This window comes from Danio rerio, chromosome 5 (assembly GCF_049306965.1).
Source record: "Danio rerio strain Tuebingen ecotype United States chromosome 5, GRCz12tu, whole genome shotgun sequence".
NCBI classification, from domain to species: Eukaryota; Metazoa; Chordata; class Actinopteri; order Cypriniformes; family Danionidae; genus Danio; species Danio rerio.
The window spans coordinates 37,303,595-37,322,253 of NC_133180.1; the positions used below are offsets into that span (position 1 = coordinate 37,303,595).

The 18,659-nt window shown below is 37.6% G+C and overlaps 1 protein-coding gene and 1 long non-coding RNA gene across 4 annotated transcripts in view; both read left to right on the forward strand.

Annotated features, from left to right (window-relative positions):
- The window catches only part of LOC103911089 (uncharacterized), an 80,980-nt gene extending 74,879 nt beyond the window's left edge, over positions 1-6,101 (forward strand). The window contains exons 5-7 of one of the 3 annotated variants that reach the window (XR_012406162.1): positions 3,694-3,803; positions 5,112-5,150; positions 5,827-6,101. This is a non-coding gene — a long non-coding RNA (uncharacterized lncRNA). Of the gene's footprint in view, positions 1-1,413; positions 3,062-3,693; positions 3,804-5,111; positions 5,197-5,826 lie in introns of those variants that run through there. The other 2 variants (XR_012406161.1, XR_011015543.2) reach the window with 2 other exon arrangements.
- Positions 6,102-10,987: 4,886 nt separating this feature from the next.
- On the forward strand, positions 10,988-17,945 carry nalf2 (NALCN channel auxiliary factor 2). Its single transcript, NM_001080643.2, has 3 exons — positions 10,988-12,068; positions 12,207-12,378; positions 17,220-17,945. The coding sequence occupies exons 1-3, from the start codon at positions 11,343-11,345 to the stop codon at positions 17,525-17,527; spliced, it is 1,206 nt and encodes a 401-aa protein (NP_001074112.2). The 5' UTR covers positions 10,988-11,342; the 3' UTR covers positions 17,528-17,945.
- Positions 17,946-18,659: the final 714 nt, after the last annotated feature.

The window sequence follows — 18,659 nt, forward strand, 5'->3', positions numbered from 1 at the left end:
CATGACATTTACTGCTCAGGTGATTAACCTGAGAAAGATGGCAACCTGCCAGTTGCACTCTTTTGCAACATTCTGTGCCAGCCAGCATCTGCCATTGGAATGAATGTAAATGCTAACAGATTTCTGTGGGTATTACAGCCTTCTTTGAATGGAGAAAGACAGGAAATGGTGGTCATTTACTTGATGCTGTGCTGTGAAGTACTTGATCTTTCTCCATCACACACCTACACACACACAAACACAACGCAATTGCACATGCTTCACCTCGACTCCTCTCTGCGCTGACACTAATGTAACTTGGCAAAGAGGACATTTTTTCTCTCATTGGGGAAGGTGCAGGGGGCCATGGACCACACATTCAGATTTACGCTTATACGCACAGGCTGTAATATAATTGTGAGTCAGTGTTTGTATAGCTGAGCGGATGCTGGCTCTCCAAACATCAGCAGATCTCCAGAGATGCACACACACACTATTGTCATTCATTCATACATACAAACACACACACAACATGCTGGGTCTCACCAGTCTGGGGTCTGACATATTAACTGCAGGTGTCGCTTCTGTTTGTGTGAATTTGCATATTCAGAGTTGGCAGTCGTATCGCTCTTTTAAACATTTTGAAATGATGTTGTAACAATAACAATGAATGGCTACTCAAAAGACCTATGGCAACACTTTTTAGTGCATCTGACACATTTTAAGGCTGAAAGACTAATGCAATGAATCTGGCTGGTACTGAGGGAGTCTGGGGAACCATTGTGACAGCCCATCACTCAACTCAATCTGTGAATCACAGTGTGGGGTCTCATGGCCTGGACATGGGGGGCTTTACTGGCCCTGCTCAATCAATTGTCTTCAAGGATATATAAAAAAAAAAAAAAATATATATATATATATATATATATATATATATATATATATATATATATATATATATATATATATATATATATATATATATATATATATTTTTTTTTTTTTTTTTTTTTTTCATACTTATCTTATTTGTAACATTCTGGCCTAAGTAAAACTAAATATGTGTTCACAGTAATGTTTTTTATCATAATCTGAAATATCATTACAATGTCAAAAAACATTACAACTGTTGCACTGCTTAAGTTTGTGAAACTAAAACATTTTTCTGGTTTATCTGATGAGTAGAATATACAATATTTATTTGAAATCAAAATCTTTTGCTAAATTAGCATTGTTACAATAGTACAATAGTAGAACTAACACTTTAATGTGCAAACTAATTAATAAACATTAGTGCATATGACAAATCATTTGAAATTTGCATTTATTTGCAGTTACATAAAGTAAACAAAAAAAAAACATTGCAAGACCCTCAAAATACACATAATTTTTTAAAAATAATTTTATTTTAGGGGTTTTCACCTTTATTGATAGGACAGTGGAGATTTACAGACAGGCAAGTGTGGGGAGCAGAGAAAGGGGAAGGATCGGCAACGGTCCCCGAGCCAGGAATCAAACTCAGGTCGCACCTGGAAGCTATCCGTTGACGCACTTAACTACTAGGCTATTGGCGGCATCAAAATACTCATAATTTTTGCAATTTTTTTATTGGTGAATGTTTTTGTGACTGAATTTTGTTAACTAACATATTTAAGTATGCTTTTTGAAAAACAATTAAAGGGGTGGTCCGCTACAATATCATATTTTAAACTTTAGTTGATGTGTAATGTAGCTGTGTGAACATAAACAACATCACTAAATGTAACACGCTCAAAGTTCAATGCAAAGTGAGACACTGACTTTTACAGTGTTAGCTTAGCAAAGCCTACAGCGAACAAGGTTTGAAGACTACAAAAAAATACATCCAGGCTAGTGAGATCACAAGGGCTTCCAGATATACGCTTTCACCACGTGCATACACTCCGCGCAGCAATGGGACGTGGCCAGATGTGCTGTAATGTTGTAGCAGAGAAAGCTAAAATGCTGTTCAAGCGCTGCTATTTCCACAGAACTTGTTCTGTTTCTGTATTTGGGCTTCCAAAGGACATGCACAAAGGGAGAAGTGCTTACAGTTTAATTATGTTCCAGAGAATAATACAAATATATATAGCTCTAGCATTTGACAAAGGACAGCTTCCAGAATCTTTCCTAGTTTAGTGCTGGATTTGGCTACAAACTCCTTCAATCGAAGAAGCTGTGGATTCTGAGCCACAACCTGTAAGTATTTTTATTTGTTAAAATTGATCTATTATATGCACAGTGTCTAGCATACAGTGTGTTGTAGCAAGGATGTAAACAACAGGAAATGCTAACAATTTAGCTCATTTATAATTATCAGTCAAACCGCTGTAAACACCCACAATCTTCATCTTGGCCGCTTTCAGTGTCTCTCTATGCTGCCACTTTCCCTGTGTTCTACATCTCAAATAAGAAACTTGCAAATGATATATGAAAGTTTCATATTACTTACACATGCTTATTCCAAATATATGTGAAATACACTTGTCAGATTTTATTTTAGAAAGCAGTCGTGAGGTTCACCTGTGTGCTGATATGACTAACAGCTACTGTTTACATAACACAAAAGCACGTGCTTGTAGGGGCGTGACGTGGAGCCGATTAACGAATCACAGCACATTATGTTAGCTGACCAATCAGAACCTCTTGAGGGCGGGCTTTTAGGAAATATGACAGCCGTTTTCATGTTAGCTGAGTAGCTGTATATGTAATTTTCTATAAATGAAGCATGAACACACATTGCTTTGCATCTTAGAAACAAAACAAAGTCTTAATTATACACTCTGAATCAACCCCTTAAAGCAGAAACCATTGATATTTGAAAGTGCACAATGAATTCAATTAAAATGTTTTTTTAGAAAAGTGTTTTATAATAATATAATTATTAGTTTGTAACTGTAATATTCATGTTGTTTGGATAACAATTTATTGGTAAGAAATGTTTAGATTTTTATACATTTATGAGTTTACATAAATGTATCATAGAGACATTCATAAATGGATTTATAGCACAGTTTTGCACTGATTTAGTTGCTGTTCAGATTAAATAAAAAATGTATATTTTAATGAACTGTTGTGGTTAGAAAAGAGAGTGTGTTTATGATTGTTTACAGTGAATTAACTCATGTTAATAACTGACACAAAAGGCGTTAGCAAATATTAAGGTATTTTTCTAAAGTGTTACCTGCAGTAAAAGGACTCACATTATTCTAATTCACAAGTTAGGTTTGATGTAACTCATTAATTTCACAATGGATACTTAAACAATCTTGTTCTCCTAAGATAAGCATCACGGGGCTTTAACTATTAGTGTTTAACAAGGAGACAAACACATTTATCTGTGTGCCTGTAGAAGGACAAACCTGAGAAGAGGATTATAACAGAGAAAGGTCACATAGAGGTTCACCTTTGGCAGCAGTGTGGGAAACCGAGTTAATAAATCTCCTATTAAATCCCTGTACATAAACTGTGAAAACAGCCTTCCCTTCACATTATATAAACAGAAAGGGTGACAGAAGGGGTGGAGTCTTTGTAATACGAGAAATAGAATAGAATACGTTTTAAAGAATAGTTCCTGAATGTGTTGTAAGTGTTAACAGGGTAGACTGAGATCAGTTCTGACTGAAGAGAACCTAAATACTGCAATAAGAAACTGCTGAACTGAAGGGCTTTGACTTATGTGTGTTTTTGGTGCAGATTTGCGGTTTCTATGGCTCCTTATGAAGCAGTGGGTTGTATTTCTGAGAATTCCAAAGCACAGAATCAATCAGCACGTTTCATTACGCGCACACACATTCCACACTGAGGTATGTAAATGCAGATTCTGCTGTCCTCTTCTGGCACTCTGAAGAACTGCAGCCTTTCATGTTCTCTGTGTGACACATGCATAACCAAAAAAAAACTGATTTATTTACATTTTACATTATGGCTGCACTTAATATTTTGAGTTGCTTTTCCAGTTTGGGGAGCTTAAATTCAAAAGAACTGAAATATAGCTTTAAATTTTAAGGCTGTGCTACAAATAATCCATATAGCCTCTATAGTGAAAATAGAGTGTGAGGTATATTTGGCTTTGTGCTTTATTTTTATCCATCATGACATTAACATTAACGTTTGATGTTTTAAAGGGACGCTGCTGGACTTTATTATCTCAAGCATATTCATGGCCAAAGCTCTTTTGAGTTCACTGTTTTGCTACTTCAGATTATTTTCTCTTTGCATTGTCTGCTGCTACAGTAGCCTACAGCATTATTTAAAGATGTCATAGAGTGTGTTGATTTAGTATGTTAAATTTTAATCTGATATGTACATAGTAGGTATGTGGCTTAAGTAAGTGCAAAAAGTTTAACCACAAGAATTACATCTAAAATGAAAAGCTCAGTTTTGACCTTATTTGGAATGCTTGTGTATATCAATGAGCTGTGTGCTAATGCTCTGCAACTCGTGTCTGTGCCTGAAGATCTCTCACACCAACACAATCTCACGGCAATTTGTAACTTTTTGATTTAGTGGCTAATTTGTATAAATTCGTACGATCTAGTTCAATTAAGTACAACTTAGTACGATTTGCTCATCCCCCAATGATGGTTAGGTTTAGGGGTGGGGTTAAGTGCCACGCCTCCTTTTTAAAATCGTACAATTTCGTACGACTGAACTCGTACGAATTAGCCAACTAAACTGATCAAAACGTAAAATACTTACGTTTTCTCGTGAGATCAGGCTGCTCACACACATGTTAGTATTAGTAGACTCTCCATATGTGTAATGTATTTTATTCTGTCAAAACCTTTTGTTATACTGCCCTAAAACAACCCTCACAGGAAACCTGTGGCACATTTTGAATGTCAAAAGATTACCATTAATAAGATTACCATTAAATATGTATTTAGGCATTTTGAATTACAAGGACATAAGGCCTATCTTCATAAACCACCTCAATGTAGTAACATCTGAGTCATACCCATGACGTATATGGAGTGGGTAGCACAGTGGCGCAGTGGGTAGCATGATTTTCTCACAGCAAGAAGGTCACTGGTTTGAACCTTGGCTTGGACAGTTGGCATTTCTGGGTAGAGTTTTAATGTTCTTGCTGTGTTCGTGTGTGTTTCCTCCAGGTGCTCCGCTTTCCCCCATCGTCCAGACATGCGATACAGGTGAATTAAATAAGCTAAATTGGCCATTTGTATATGTATGTAAAAGAGTGTGCATGGGTGTTTCCCATTGTTGGGAAAACCGCTGTGTAAAACATAAGTTGGTGGTTCATTTCGTTGTGGTCACCTCAGATTAGTAAAGAGACTAAGCCAAAAAGAAAATGAATTAATATACTTTATATAGACAAGGCAAGTTTATTTATATAGCACATTTCATACACAATGATAATTCAAAGTGCTTTACATAAACAAGAAAGAAACTAGAAAAAAAATTAAAAGAATTAAAAATTATTAAAACAGATTCAAATGTGATAAAAACAGGTTATAAAAGAATGAAAAAGAAAAGAAAGACATCTGTCAGTGACAATGTGTCTGACGTAGCACAGTGCTCATTCAGTAAAGGCACAGCTAAACAGAGCCTTGATTTGAATGTGCCAAATGTTGATTCACCCTGCTTAGACTAAACTCTTTTATATGTTTATATGATCCTAAAGATCTGAGTGACCTGTTTGTATTCAGGGAGCATATCTGTAATGTATTGAGGTCATAGACCATTTAGTGATTTATAGACAAGTAATAAATACATTCATTCATTCATTTTCGGTTTAGTCCCTTTATTAATCCGGGGTCGCCACAGCGGAATACACCACCAACTTATCCAGCTTTTTTTTTTACGCAGCGGATGCCCTTCCAGCCACAACTTATCTCTGGGAACAAGTAATAATACTTTAAAATCTATTCTGAATGTAACTGGGAACCAATGTAAAGACCTGAGGACAGGTGTGATGTGCTCTGATTTTCTGGTTCTGGTCAGAATCCTGGCAGCAGCGTTGTGGATGAACTGCAAATGTCTGACTGTCTTTTTGGGAAGTCCAGTGATGAGTCCATTACATATTACTGTATATATAAAGTTGAAATATCTAATTGGCATGTGTGTTCAATAAAAAAGGTCAGAAGACTTTTCTGGATTTATTGGATACATTGAATAGTTTGATTCACAGAAATCTGGTATCCTCAATGCAATGTAAAAGTTACATTCAGGAGGTGTGCAGCAATTTTCATTTCCTGACTGCAACTTTTATAGGCAGCTGATATTCACCTTATTCTCAGCTGACGAGTGGGCGCTGCCATTTGAATCTTTTTGTCTAGAGACTTCCGGTCACATTCACTTCCATTCATTTTTTGACGTTAACAACTGCTCGTTACGCTGCTTGATGTTGCAATTTAATATTTTCTTATTATATTATGCTACTTGGTCTGTGTAGTCATGCAAACATTTGTTTGTTGAGCAAGTAGTTTGGCCATTTTCTGCCATTTATTATTCCTAGTCATTTCTCCCATAGGCGACTGAATCGGAAGTTCTAAGACAATCGCGAAAACAGGCACACTTCCGCATTTTAGAATAAGGTCAATTAACAGGTGGAGTTTAGTGAAATTCGTCACTTGTCAGTCAATCTCCAGTCCTCTATTGGCCACACCCATACATACGTCCTCTTTTCCTACAAATTCTCAGCACAACATTAAAAGCATAAGTCTTTTTAGCTGCGCATATTCTGTTTCAACCCATCTCTGCTCACATTTAGTTTAGTTTAGACAATCAGGTCTTTGCATTTCTATCAGCTTCATCTATGTCTGCAAAAATGCTTCATTAGCATGCAAATCATATCACACTCAAAAGAAAAAAATTTGGTTCATATATCACCTTCAAACAATACAATTTTAAAAAATACTATTGTTTATTGAAAAGAAAATGAGACAAAACTAATAATAAAATTAATTTCTTTTTTCCTTACAGTAGTTATACTATATATAATAGTTGTCAATTGGAAGGATAATTATACTTACAGTATTTGAACAAATTGGGTAAATTCCATGTTAAATAAGAGTCTTTTTAACTGAAGTGGTATAGAGGTTTATTTTAATTGAAGTGGTATAGAGGTTTATTTTAGCTAGGTGGAATGAGTAAATGATACGTAATGAAAGTTTACTCCTGAGTAGTATTGAGGATGAAAAAGAAAGATATTTAGAATGTTTAGAATTTTCTGGTTTTAAAGTATATTTAATTTGTATCTACCTTTTCATAAACAGTTTTTGTCGTTTATTGCTATCCTTTCATTCTTTACAGTAAGAGCTGAGTGATCACAAGATGCTTAAGCATGCATTAAACACCTGTATTTAGCAATGTACATGAGTTTGATGCCTTATTGCAAGCATACAAATTTCACAATGTACACGTAAAACAGACCTTATGCCTATTCGGGGGCACTGAATAAGTTATTTTCTGAATATCAAGAATGATCATTGTTGTAATCTCACTATAGACAATGTTATGGCCACTGCTTAATAGATTATATGAATAGATTATCAAAGTCAGTGTTTTTTCTTACTGGCCTGATTTTCATCGGTATTTTACACTCATGGGATTTACAAAAAAATAAGGAAACAATGCTGTTTGAGGCCATGTCATTTCCATGTATTAAACTCTTTATTATTCAACTATGCCTGGGTTTGCATTATTTCATGGCACCTTTCACATCTGTAATAATTCTGAGGAAATACTGGTTTCGAGTTGATGGCATTACTCATGGTCTGCTGAGGGTAATTTGTTCATTCTAATGAGTTGTTTTTTAATATATGGTGGATGAACTGTGAGGAGAGTAACGACACCTCTTTAAACCCAGTTTTTAAAACACTTCTTCAACTGCAAATCTTGGAGCATATATAAAGGTGAATGCCCAGAAACACCTAAATCCCTGTATGCTTTCACTTTTGAGAATGACACTCATGAATACAGACTGGATTGTGTCTTTCTGATAAGTGGTGATCTGTAAGCCTCAGCACATTCCCAACTTGACCTTTATCAGCCAGGGGTCAGATGTCAAGGATCGTGATGAGTAAATCAGTAATGTGTTGGAGAGCGAAGCACTTGCATACACTTCAACCCCTAATCAAAGCCACAACAACAGCCTACAAGTGTAAACCAATTAATATACTCCACAATCAGGGATACAGAGTGGGGTTTTTATTGCCACATAATACGTGATCTCTTCTTTCATTTGAACTTTGTCTGTATTCACGCGAAACTGAGTGTTTCTGCATCCGCTTGTAAGTAGATGCCAGCATGTGTGTTCTTAGTTGGTGTGCGTTTCATTTGATCTCTATCTCATCTTTGAAGTTTGACTCCTGCCCTCTCAACTGTGACCCTGCGTGTTGAATAAAGCGATGTAGGGGTCGGGTGATTCATTCACAAAATGAACACACACACATAAGTTCTCCCAGTCTCCACAACAGCACAGAACTGATGAGTGTGCAGTGCACATCAAAAGAGAAGATATGAGAGAAATAGAGTAAAAGTTGAATAGAAATAGATGTTGTTTTGTCTCATTTTTATTCTTGCAGCTTGTTTTTTATGTTCTTTATATTTTCAGGGAAATATGTAGTCACAACAATTAATATTTAGTTACTCTACTAAATAAATAAATATATTTTTATTACTAAATAAAATGTATATTTTTCATAACTTATGATTTATAACCAGTTTATTATAATTATTTAATTAATTTGGTTCTAGAATACACAAGGATCCGCTAGGTGTGTTAAGTCCATTTAATGTTATTTAAGTTAATTAATTTAAATATATATATTCTACTTGAACATTTTATATATATATATATATATATATATATATATATATATATATATATATATATATATATATATATATATATATATATATATATATATATGACAATGACTTCACTGTACTCAAATGGCCTTCACAGTCACCAGAGCTCAATCCAATAAAGCACCTTTTGGGATGTGGTGGAATGGTGGAATGTCTATGGACCAAAATATTTCCAGTACCTTGTTGAATCTTTGCCACAAAACATTAAGGCAGTTCTGAAGGCAAAAGTGGGTTCTACTAAGGTGTACCGAATAAAGTGGCCGGTGAGCGTATATACATGTATGAAATAAAGCTGAGTACTTTTAATATAGTGTCATTCTCTTAAATGCACACATGGAAAGTATGTCTCTACACCAGTCATGTCTAAACACTGCTAAAAACTAAATAAAATTGGTCAAAATATTTTTTGAACATAAAGGATGCAATAGATGGGCATACACTTTTAGGATAAACAGACCCACATGAAATGTGGTTTGTATTCCACAGAAGGTTGCATAGATTTCAGTGGAATTCAGAGCTCCCAGATGCTTCCATGTGGGCTTGATTGTGACATTTACAGTGGGGCAGCAGTTCCCTTTTCTTTCCTGACGTACCGTTGCAAACATCAGAGAAGAGAATCCAGTATACTGTAAAATCAGACAATGAAACCACAAGGAAAGAAAGGAAAGCCTGTGTGGAAAAGACAGTTTGAGGGTCACTGCACCAACCAAGATGACATGTGATCTGAAAGAAGTAAACATTGCTCCAAGACTCTAATTGGTGTTTAGTATTTTGCTTTGGACAAAGTCTAGTATTAGCATCTGCTACTAACTAACATGACCTCAAACTTCAGCGCTGATTTCCGGATGAGGAGTCAGTCAGAGGAGCCCCCGTCATCTCTCTTTTACAAAAGCACTCGAAACACATGCTGTTTGAGGAGAAAACTACCTCTTTTATAAGCCCTGCAGGGCTTGCAAATGCTCTAGAGTTTATTTAAAACCAGTAAAAGATCTGGATAGAGCTCGGCCCCGGAAACACACCTAGTCCCCCTTGGCTTATTATAGCACAGGATCAAAAGTCCAGATGATAAATCCCACCCTCTCTTCTCAACACTTTCCAGAGGCCCTCAGTCACCGCTGTTTTCATCTGCTACTGCTGCCAAGTTTTAGAGGCAGTCTCTTATTTGGGCTTATAGCGCCCTCTAGTGTGAGAGGATGAACGAAGACACTCGCACAGACTCAAAAAATAGCCTCTTCAGTGGTTGTGCTGCTATAGAGCCCCACTGGCACTGCCATACAAAGTTGAAAACTTTATAGATTTTTTTTTATGACAATAAAATACATTATATAATAGTACTTAATCTTTTTGCTTTCATGAGCCCAGCATATTTGTCAGGGCTCCTTATTTATCTATCACTTTTAAGTGAAAAACCATTAAAGTGTCTTTCTTCTGTTGAACATTAAAGATATAGGCCTAAATAAAAGCTGAAAACCTAAAACCACTGACATCTATAGGGATTTACTATGTAGTTGAAGGCCCCTGTGCTATTTTTAGATACAGCATTTTTATTTTGTGTGTGTGTGAATTATTATCCCTTTATGTGAGCTCCTGATACATCTTAAAGTTGCAATTTACCGTATTTACAAATACATTTTCCCTTTCCCTACTGGAGTAGTATAGCCATACTCCACTTTGCACATCCCTAGCTACAAAACCATTCAAAACCATTTGTTGTGATAGCATTGTGGAAATGTCCTGTAATTTTATTTTCATAGTAGAATAAATTACATATGTATCTCTAACAGTTCATTTACCTCTTATTTTCCTTTGCCTAAATAGGTGAAATTAAACTGATAAATAGCATTGTTAATTTTCGGTGTTAACATAAACATTGGATTATTCTAAATTTCTTTACCTAAATGAATGTAATATTATGTAATCAAACGTTCATGTCTTGTGCCCATTCTTCCCCCAATGCTGTGAGCCTGTGACGATGCTGTGCGCCGAGGAAGGTGCGCGGGGTGATTCCTCGAGGGGTGGGCTGTGGGCTACAATGCGCGCTGCTGAATGGTGAGCGCATAGTGAATGAAGCTTCAATGGAGGAGGCAAGGATGCGCGCGACAGCGCACGCGCCACACCCCCGCCTTCAATTAAAACATCTCAGGGTTCGTCTGGGTGAGAGCGAAGATGGCGACAGAGTGAAGGAGACCACGGGAAGATGACAAGCCCCTTACAGACAGACGAACACGCACGAGCTCTTCACCCCGCCGCCTCGGAGATGCCCGTGAACGAGTAAGAAGCGGCTGCGTGCGATGTGTTGTCAGGGAGATGCGGGGTAGGTGATGGAGTCTCGCGGCATGTGCTTTATCATGCACTGTCTCGGTAATTCAGACGCAGGTGTTTGCAGTGCAGATTCATTTTGAGCAGCAGGTGAAAAGGATGCTTCGAGCCATCATGTAAACGCCGCGGTGGGGAATATTGCGGAGGAGACCCGCCCGTGTGAGCTCGCGCTTTGTCTCCCCCTCTAAAATATGATCACGGGCGCCTGGCGGTGTGGAAGGAAACTTGACGCCGAGTTAGAAATCTGCCGCGTGACCGAACCCATCGACAAGCCGTGCGCGGAGTCGGAGAAGGTGCAGAGATGGCGCATGAGCCTCGCGTCGCTTCTCTTTTTCACTGCACTGCTGTCCGACCACCTCTGGCTGTGCGCGGGAGGCAAGCTCCGCTCGAGAGACCGGACTCACCGGAGGACGTGGAACAACGCGAGTCACGACGCCCAGACGGGCCTTCGCGATGAGGACTGCGGGGTTCTCTTAAGCAATCTGACAGAAAACGGGCCGGACTGCGTGGAGGCTGACGCCCGGCGCCGCGCGCCTCTGGAGTCCGCATGCTCTACGCTTTACAGGCAGAAGAGCGGCTCGGTGAGCTCCTCCTATTCTGTAACGGTGCCCACGGTGTCGCCACACGCGTTTTTGGAGTACTTCCGGAACTTCAGCTTGTCGTTTTGCGACGCGCTCACAATAGCGGACCTGCTGGAGAGCATGACCAGTCCGGACGGGCTCAACTGCAGCCTGACGCACATCATTCGTGACCTGTTCAGCGGCGGACCGGAGGACGGGGACGCGTGCAGCGCTTGCGTTCACGCTTACACCCGACTCGACCAACACGCTCAGGAAAAATATGAGGAGTTTGATGCCCTTACGCGCAAATACATGGCGGACGACTACTCAGTGCGCGCGCAAACACACCTGTGTCAGGTGAGAGGCTTTTTAAGTTACTGCCATCATCGCTTTGGTTGACGTATATTAACTGAATGTGTAGATGCATGTAATCAGTTATAACAAGTAACCATCCAGAAGCTTGAATACTTCATTCTGCATATGTTTGTGTTTCAGGTAGTGTATAAAGCCTGGCTGTGTGCAGAATACTTTCCAGTTCCCCAGCGGCAGTGTGTGCGGTGGCTCCCATGCCGGCACTACTGTGGTGAAGTCACTGCCACCTGCCCCTTCATCCTACCTGACAATGACCGGTTGCTGTATGCCGGCTCGCCCAGCTTTCTATGTGCAGGTAAATGTCATACACTTAACTGACAACCCCTTTCTAAATATCAGGTTTGATTGCAGTAGATGTCCAGTAGAAGTTTATGAGACTCTGGCCTTCACAATGCCCAAACCTGAACCCACTGAACACCTTTGGGATGAAGCAGACTGTGATCTGGGCTTTTCACACCAAACTGAGTAAATCAATTCTGTTTGGACCTCTCTGTGTACACGGGCTGCAAAGGAGAAATTTCTGTGTTGGAATAAAAACACACATCACAGTTTGATTAAAACTAGAGGCACATTAATAACATATTTGACCTCATTGAAATTACTGGAGTTATGCATACATTTACTACTGAATTTACATTATTAATTACTGGAATTAAATATACATCCATATGCAGCATTAATACACATAAATTAGACACTTTTCATCCATATACATTTTTAATGGCTAAATTAAAAATGTCAATAATAATTGTAAAACAACAATATTTCCAAAAATATAAATTAAAAAAACTGTGTGTCTGGCTAAATGTGACTAAACATCCAATGTGTCAACTTTTATTAACTTCACACCAAGTATTGCTCTCACTAAACACTTTTATAATTATCTCTGATTATTGAAATAAAGGTCAAATAAAACTTAAACAAATGTTATATTAAAAGCAGATTATTTTAATTTAATTAAAACAAGTTCTAAAATAACAAACAAATAAATCAATAAAAATGACCAAAGACCAAAATAACTAAACATTAAAGATAAAACAACAATCTGAAATATAAAATAAAGCTAAATCTAAATATGAATTAATACAAAATTGTGCAAAATTGAAAATAATACAGAGAGTATTCTACACTTACTATGGCAGATACAATTGCTAGTCATTTGCAATAAGCAAAAGCCTATGTACATATTTTCATATTTACATACATCTGCTTTTAATACCATGTAGATACATCAACTTTTACAATATCTGTTGGTATTTGGAGTAAACAGAATGATAGTTTAAGTCTGTGTCCCGGGGGTAAATTAAATCAGTTATGATGTATTTAAATATCCGGTGCCTCAAGAATGTCTTTTATTTCTCATGTTATTTTCTGTCTATACAAATTAAATGAGAATGCAATGTGGCTTATGCTGTTATGGAAAGATTGTGAGAATAAAGAGCAGTTCTGAAATTACTGCTATTTATTTATAAAGATGAGCATATTTTTAAATCAGAAATTATGTACATTGTCAAAGTTTTAGGAATTATGATTGCTTATAAACTGATTTTATCTGTAAAGCAAACAAGACTAAGGGAAACAAGTATATCAGTTAAACTAGCAAACCTTTTAATGTTCTATAAACTAATGTAATGAAAACGAAAGAGTCATTGTGGCGCAGTGGGTAGCACAATTGCCTCACAGCAAGAAGGTCACTGGTTCGAGCCTCAGCTGGGTCAGTTGGCATTTCTGTATGGAGTTTGCATGGGTTTCCTCCGGATACTCCAGTTTCCTCCACAGTCAAAAAAACATGCTGTACAGGTGAATTGAATAAGCTAAATTGTGTTAATGGGAGTGTATGGGTGTTTCCCACTGCTGGGTTTCGGCTGGAAGTCCATCCGCTGCAGAAAACATATGCTGGATAAGTTGGTGGTTCATTCCGCTGTGGTGACCCCTTGATTAATAAAGGTACTAAACGGAAAAGAAAATTAATGAATGAATGAAACTAATAAAAATAAATGAAATAGTAAGGATAGCAAGCAAAATCATAGGATGCAAACAAGTCTCAGCTGATTTAATACAGCATTTTCAGTAATGAGCTTTGTTTATAAGTGGAGATTTACATTTTATCATATAAATGTTGTTTTAGGGAACTAAATACATTTGAAGACAAATTTATAAGACCTCCTGATAAAATTGTAATTATTTTTCAAATATACCCTAAGTGATGTTTAACACCAAAACATTTTCACAGTAGTCTCTATTATATAATATTCTCTTCTGGAGAAAGTCTTATTTCTTTTAGTTTGGCTAGAGTATAATTTTTATTAAAGGTGCAGTATTTAAGAATGACACAAAGTGGTTGAACTAGGTATTGCACGCCTGGTTTAAAACACATAAGCACAGGTTGCCGGATTGACAGGAGCGAGCCTGACCTTCAAGCACAAAGGCTTATTTAAATCATGTTGTAAATAAAAGCAGCATTAAAAAAAAGCATATTTTCCATATTAAAAGGAGTTTTTCTTCTAACCAAAACCTAAAATTTATATTTTATTTCTTGCAGCTGAACAACACGATATACTGTAATCACTCCAAGTACACCAGATGTGCTTTATTCAGTGTTAAATGCTAATAATGCGAGTTTGACTGCCGTTTTACTTGACATTTATGGCCATACTACTGAAAGCAGCAGCAGATAGTTTACCTCAGATCCTGAAAATAAAACTATTTGAAATTAAATTTTAGAACTGTGACTTAGTACAAGCCAACACATATCAGTGATTCAGCATGTACATTTATTATTGTTAAAGGTTTAATATGTATTAGTTAGTTTATAAACCTTAACATTTCATTGGAGTGCAATAAGTGCACTATTCTGTGCTTCTCATTGGCTGTATTTAAATTTCTTTCGTGTTTCGTCGGGTGCAAATAGCCAAATTGCTTGTCACTCTGTATCTTCTCACTTAGCGTGTTGTTAGGACTCAGGGTTACATTGTAACCTGCTCACCAAATACTTACTGTTGTAATATTTATCTTATTTGCTAATTAATAATCTCAAGTGTAACTCTGAATCTGCGTCTCATTTCAGCGCTGTTACTGTCGACCGGAGGTCACAGACACACACTTTGAGAGCATTTTTGAATGAATGAATAAATGAAATGCGCTGTTTTTCACCATGGCATACCGGGGTGCTGTAAAATAATTGGTTAAAGTGGCATTGGGTGAATTAAATGACCAAAACAAGACGTTCCAGCACATAACGCACATATTCAAAGCAGAATAACTCACTTCAGCATTGTTTTTCAGATAAACAAGAATGTTAACTTGGTTTCTTAAATATCTGCAAACATATTATAGTGTTTTTATGCTTTAGAAGAGTCAAAAACTAACATACAGCTCCTTTAAAATACTTCTAAAGTCAATTTTATTAGCCTCCTTAAAAATGTTTTTTCAATTAGCTACATAATAAACCACTGTTGTCCAATGACTTGCCTAATTAACCTAGTTAAGCACTAGGGTTGGGCGATGTTGACCAATTTGGCATCGTACAATGTCTAATGTAAAACATCGCGATGGACGATGCCATCGTCGTCGTAGGCGGGGGGTGGCTGTAAAATATAAATTAATTCATAACAAATTAATTAATTGTAGCCTACTGTTTTCACTACCTGACCCACATGGTCTTTGCTTTACCCATAACCAAACCATAAATAAATAAAGTTACAAACAAATGGCCCCCTGTCAATCACTTTTTTTTCCGCGGGACTCTGGAATGAATAGGCACAGTGATCTGTGTCGTTCTAATGGCTTTCCCCACAGCTAGTAAAGGAGACGAGAGTTCGGTTGGAGTTCACTGTAGTGCATTCATTTTCATTGTTTTCACTGCAAAATCCTCACCACGTGCGCGGATTTAGGAGACATTTACACAGAATGCATCTTTGCACATAAAAACGCCAAACGCAGCACACAGGAACATATAAACAGTTGTTATGTGAACTTGTAATGTGAACTAACCCTAACCCTAAGCCTGCACTACTTGCCCCACCTTTGTGCTCTTCTTATTGGCCCACTGCTCTAACTGAATGCGAATGATTGGTTAATATCAGCCGTCAATCACTCAGTCTATGCCTTCTGCCTTTAGATGACAGGAGCTACAACCGCGAAAATGTGAAGCGCTGAAGATGAGAGAATGAAAATAACCCTGACAGATTTACCCACAGTTACTAATAATGGCACGTCTTATTAGTTATAACTTATCATGTGCTGAATGTTAATTCACCATTTACACTTTTCCAAGAGTGGATTCCAGTAGCTTAAGTTTGCTATGAAAAAGACTAAAGCCATTTACTGTAAAGTCTGTGGGACGGGGTTTGCAGGTAACAGCGTTTGCCACTGAATCTACACATTTTAAGCGCGAGAGGTACTGTATAATCCTTGATTTAATCCTCACGATGCTGTCAGCCGTGCAAGTGGCAGCTACATATAACATTTAACACAGTTCATGAAAAGACTGCTTTTGCCATTAAGATGACACGCAAATAATAAGTTATATATCAATATAAATGTGGGGCGGGGCGATGGATCCCGATGGCATCGTCTATCGGCACAACCCTATTAAGCACATAACTTTTGCACTTTAAGCTGATTGCAAAATAACTAATAAACTATTATGTACTGTAATCATTTCAAAGACAAAAAAATTGTCATTAGAAATTAGTAACTAAAAGATTAAGTTTAAATTGTGTTGGGAAAAAAAAATCTTCTCTTCGTTACACAGCATGTGGGAAATAATCTAAAATATGACAAATTCGCATGAGGGCTAATCATTTTGTCTTTATCTGTGTATGTGATTGTGCCATATGGATGTAGCATATATCGTCTGTAGACCAGTTTTAGCAAAGCCGGGACTGTGAAGAATTACTAATAAAACTGGAAAAAAAAGGCTGGATTCATGGAGTTGACGTGACAAACATGACAAAATGAATGGCTTGAAAGAAATGTCCAGATTGATTGGTGCTAAAATTGATTGAGATTTCTAGAGAAGAGCGCAGCTTATGTGTGGAAATCATTGAGAAATGTTTGCTTTTGATTCACTGAAATGAGTCAACACTCAAAAACCATTTGCTTCTAACTCAGCGTTTGTCCGTTTATCATCAGGGTTTCAAGAGGAGTATTTGAGCAGTCAGGGTCCAGACTGCTGTGACGTCAGATGGAGTGGATGTGACTCTGCTGTAGGCGCTGCATGTGCCCTGACGCACCTCCCGGGCTCCTTTTCTTTCCACAGGAGGTTATCGTCGGGGGCCATGTCATGTACAAATCGTCTTCATGGCAGTAAATTGAAACTGTGTGTGCTTGTTCTCTTCTTACTACACACATTCATCTCCATAACAACACTGCAGCATTGCAGCACTGGCTCCTTGGAGGCAATAGTACCTCTAGAAGAAGTTCCCATGAGGGAGGAATAAGAGACTGGAACATCTCCCTCTTTATTGGGAGGTGCACATGCTGTGAAAGTGTTTTTGTCTGCCGTGCATGAGACGAACCTTACCGAATGCCTGGAAAACACAGGAAGTCTCGCCACCGCTGAAGCGTCTGTGCCTGTCTTTTTGAGGACTGGAACATCTGGCTTGGTCTAAGCGTGCATGTATCCGTGCGTTTGTTTGAACGAGTGAATGTTTTAAACACGTTTTTTCAGTGTTTGTTTCTTTTATCGGGACTACCTGGCTGCACATGTTTAAAAAAAACGGTTCATGAATGATAATTTGTTTGGTTTCGTTTTAGACTGCATTCTAAAAAACTAAAATGAATGCGTGAACAACGGATGAATGATATTGTTACATTTCTCCTCGAATAAATCCAACACTATTGGAGACGTTTCTCATATTTAAGATTCTCTTCTTTTAGATTGGTTTCTGCTGGCAAGTTCTTTTACACTATAAAGAGTGCTAAGTCATACAAAAAGTGTTTTAGGGGTAGTTAAAGAGCCCTTATTATGCATTAAAAAATGTCATATTTTGGTTTTGGGGTCTCCAACAACAGGCTGATATGCATGCAAATCTCATTGTCTTATAATATGCTTTTATTTTTGCCTAATTGTCCCAACAACTCCCATATTATTTGTTCAGCCATTCATTTGTTTTCAAACCCCTCCTTAGCTCAATGCTAATCTGCACTGATTGGTCCGATGACCCAGACTACTGCGATTGGTCGACTGGGTTCAGCGTGTGACATAGAATGAAACACCCACCACGGCTTATCAACAATTTTGAAGTAGTCAGAGTGCAGAGTGTATGTGTGAACCCAATGCAGTTAAACACCAGCATATTGCTCTGTCCTTAACCATGACACACAGTCAGTATTAATCCACACAGTGACAAAAGCTGAACTATTTTGAAACTTGACCACTGCACGTGTGTAGGAACAGCTAATGGTGGCCATAGCAACGACAAATGGCGCAAGCTCACAAATGCATTCAAATCCGTAAACAAAACAGCTTGTGCCGAGTTTTTAACATGGTTTTAGGCGCTATATGTGAATTTAGAGAGTTAACCAGATACAGTACAAGCACTTACAAGTAATAAAACACAATTAAATAAA

Coding starts and splice junctions, on each gene's coding strand:
- nalf2 (NM_001080643.2), top strand. CDS start 11,343: ATGATCACGGGCGCCTGGCGGTGTGGAAGGAAACTTGACGCCGAGTTA. Junction 12,069..12,206: donor CGCAAACACACCTGTGTCAG/GTGAGAGGCTTT, acceptor TTTGTGTTTCAG/GTAGTGTATAAAGCCTGGCT. Junction 12,379..17,219: donor GCCCAGCTTTCTATGTGCAG/GTAAATGTCATA, acceptor GTTTATCATCAG/GGTTTCAAGAGGAGTATTTG.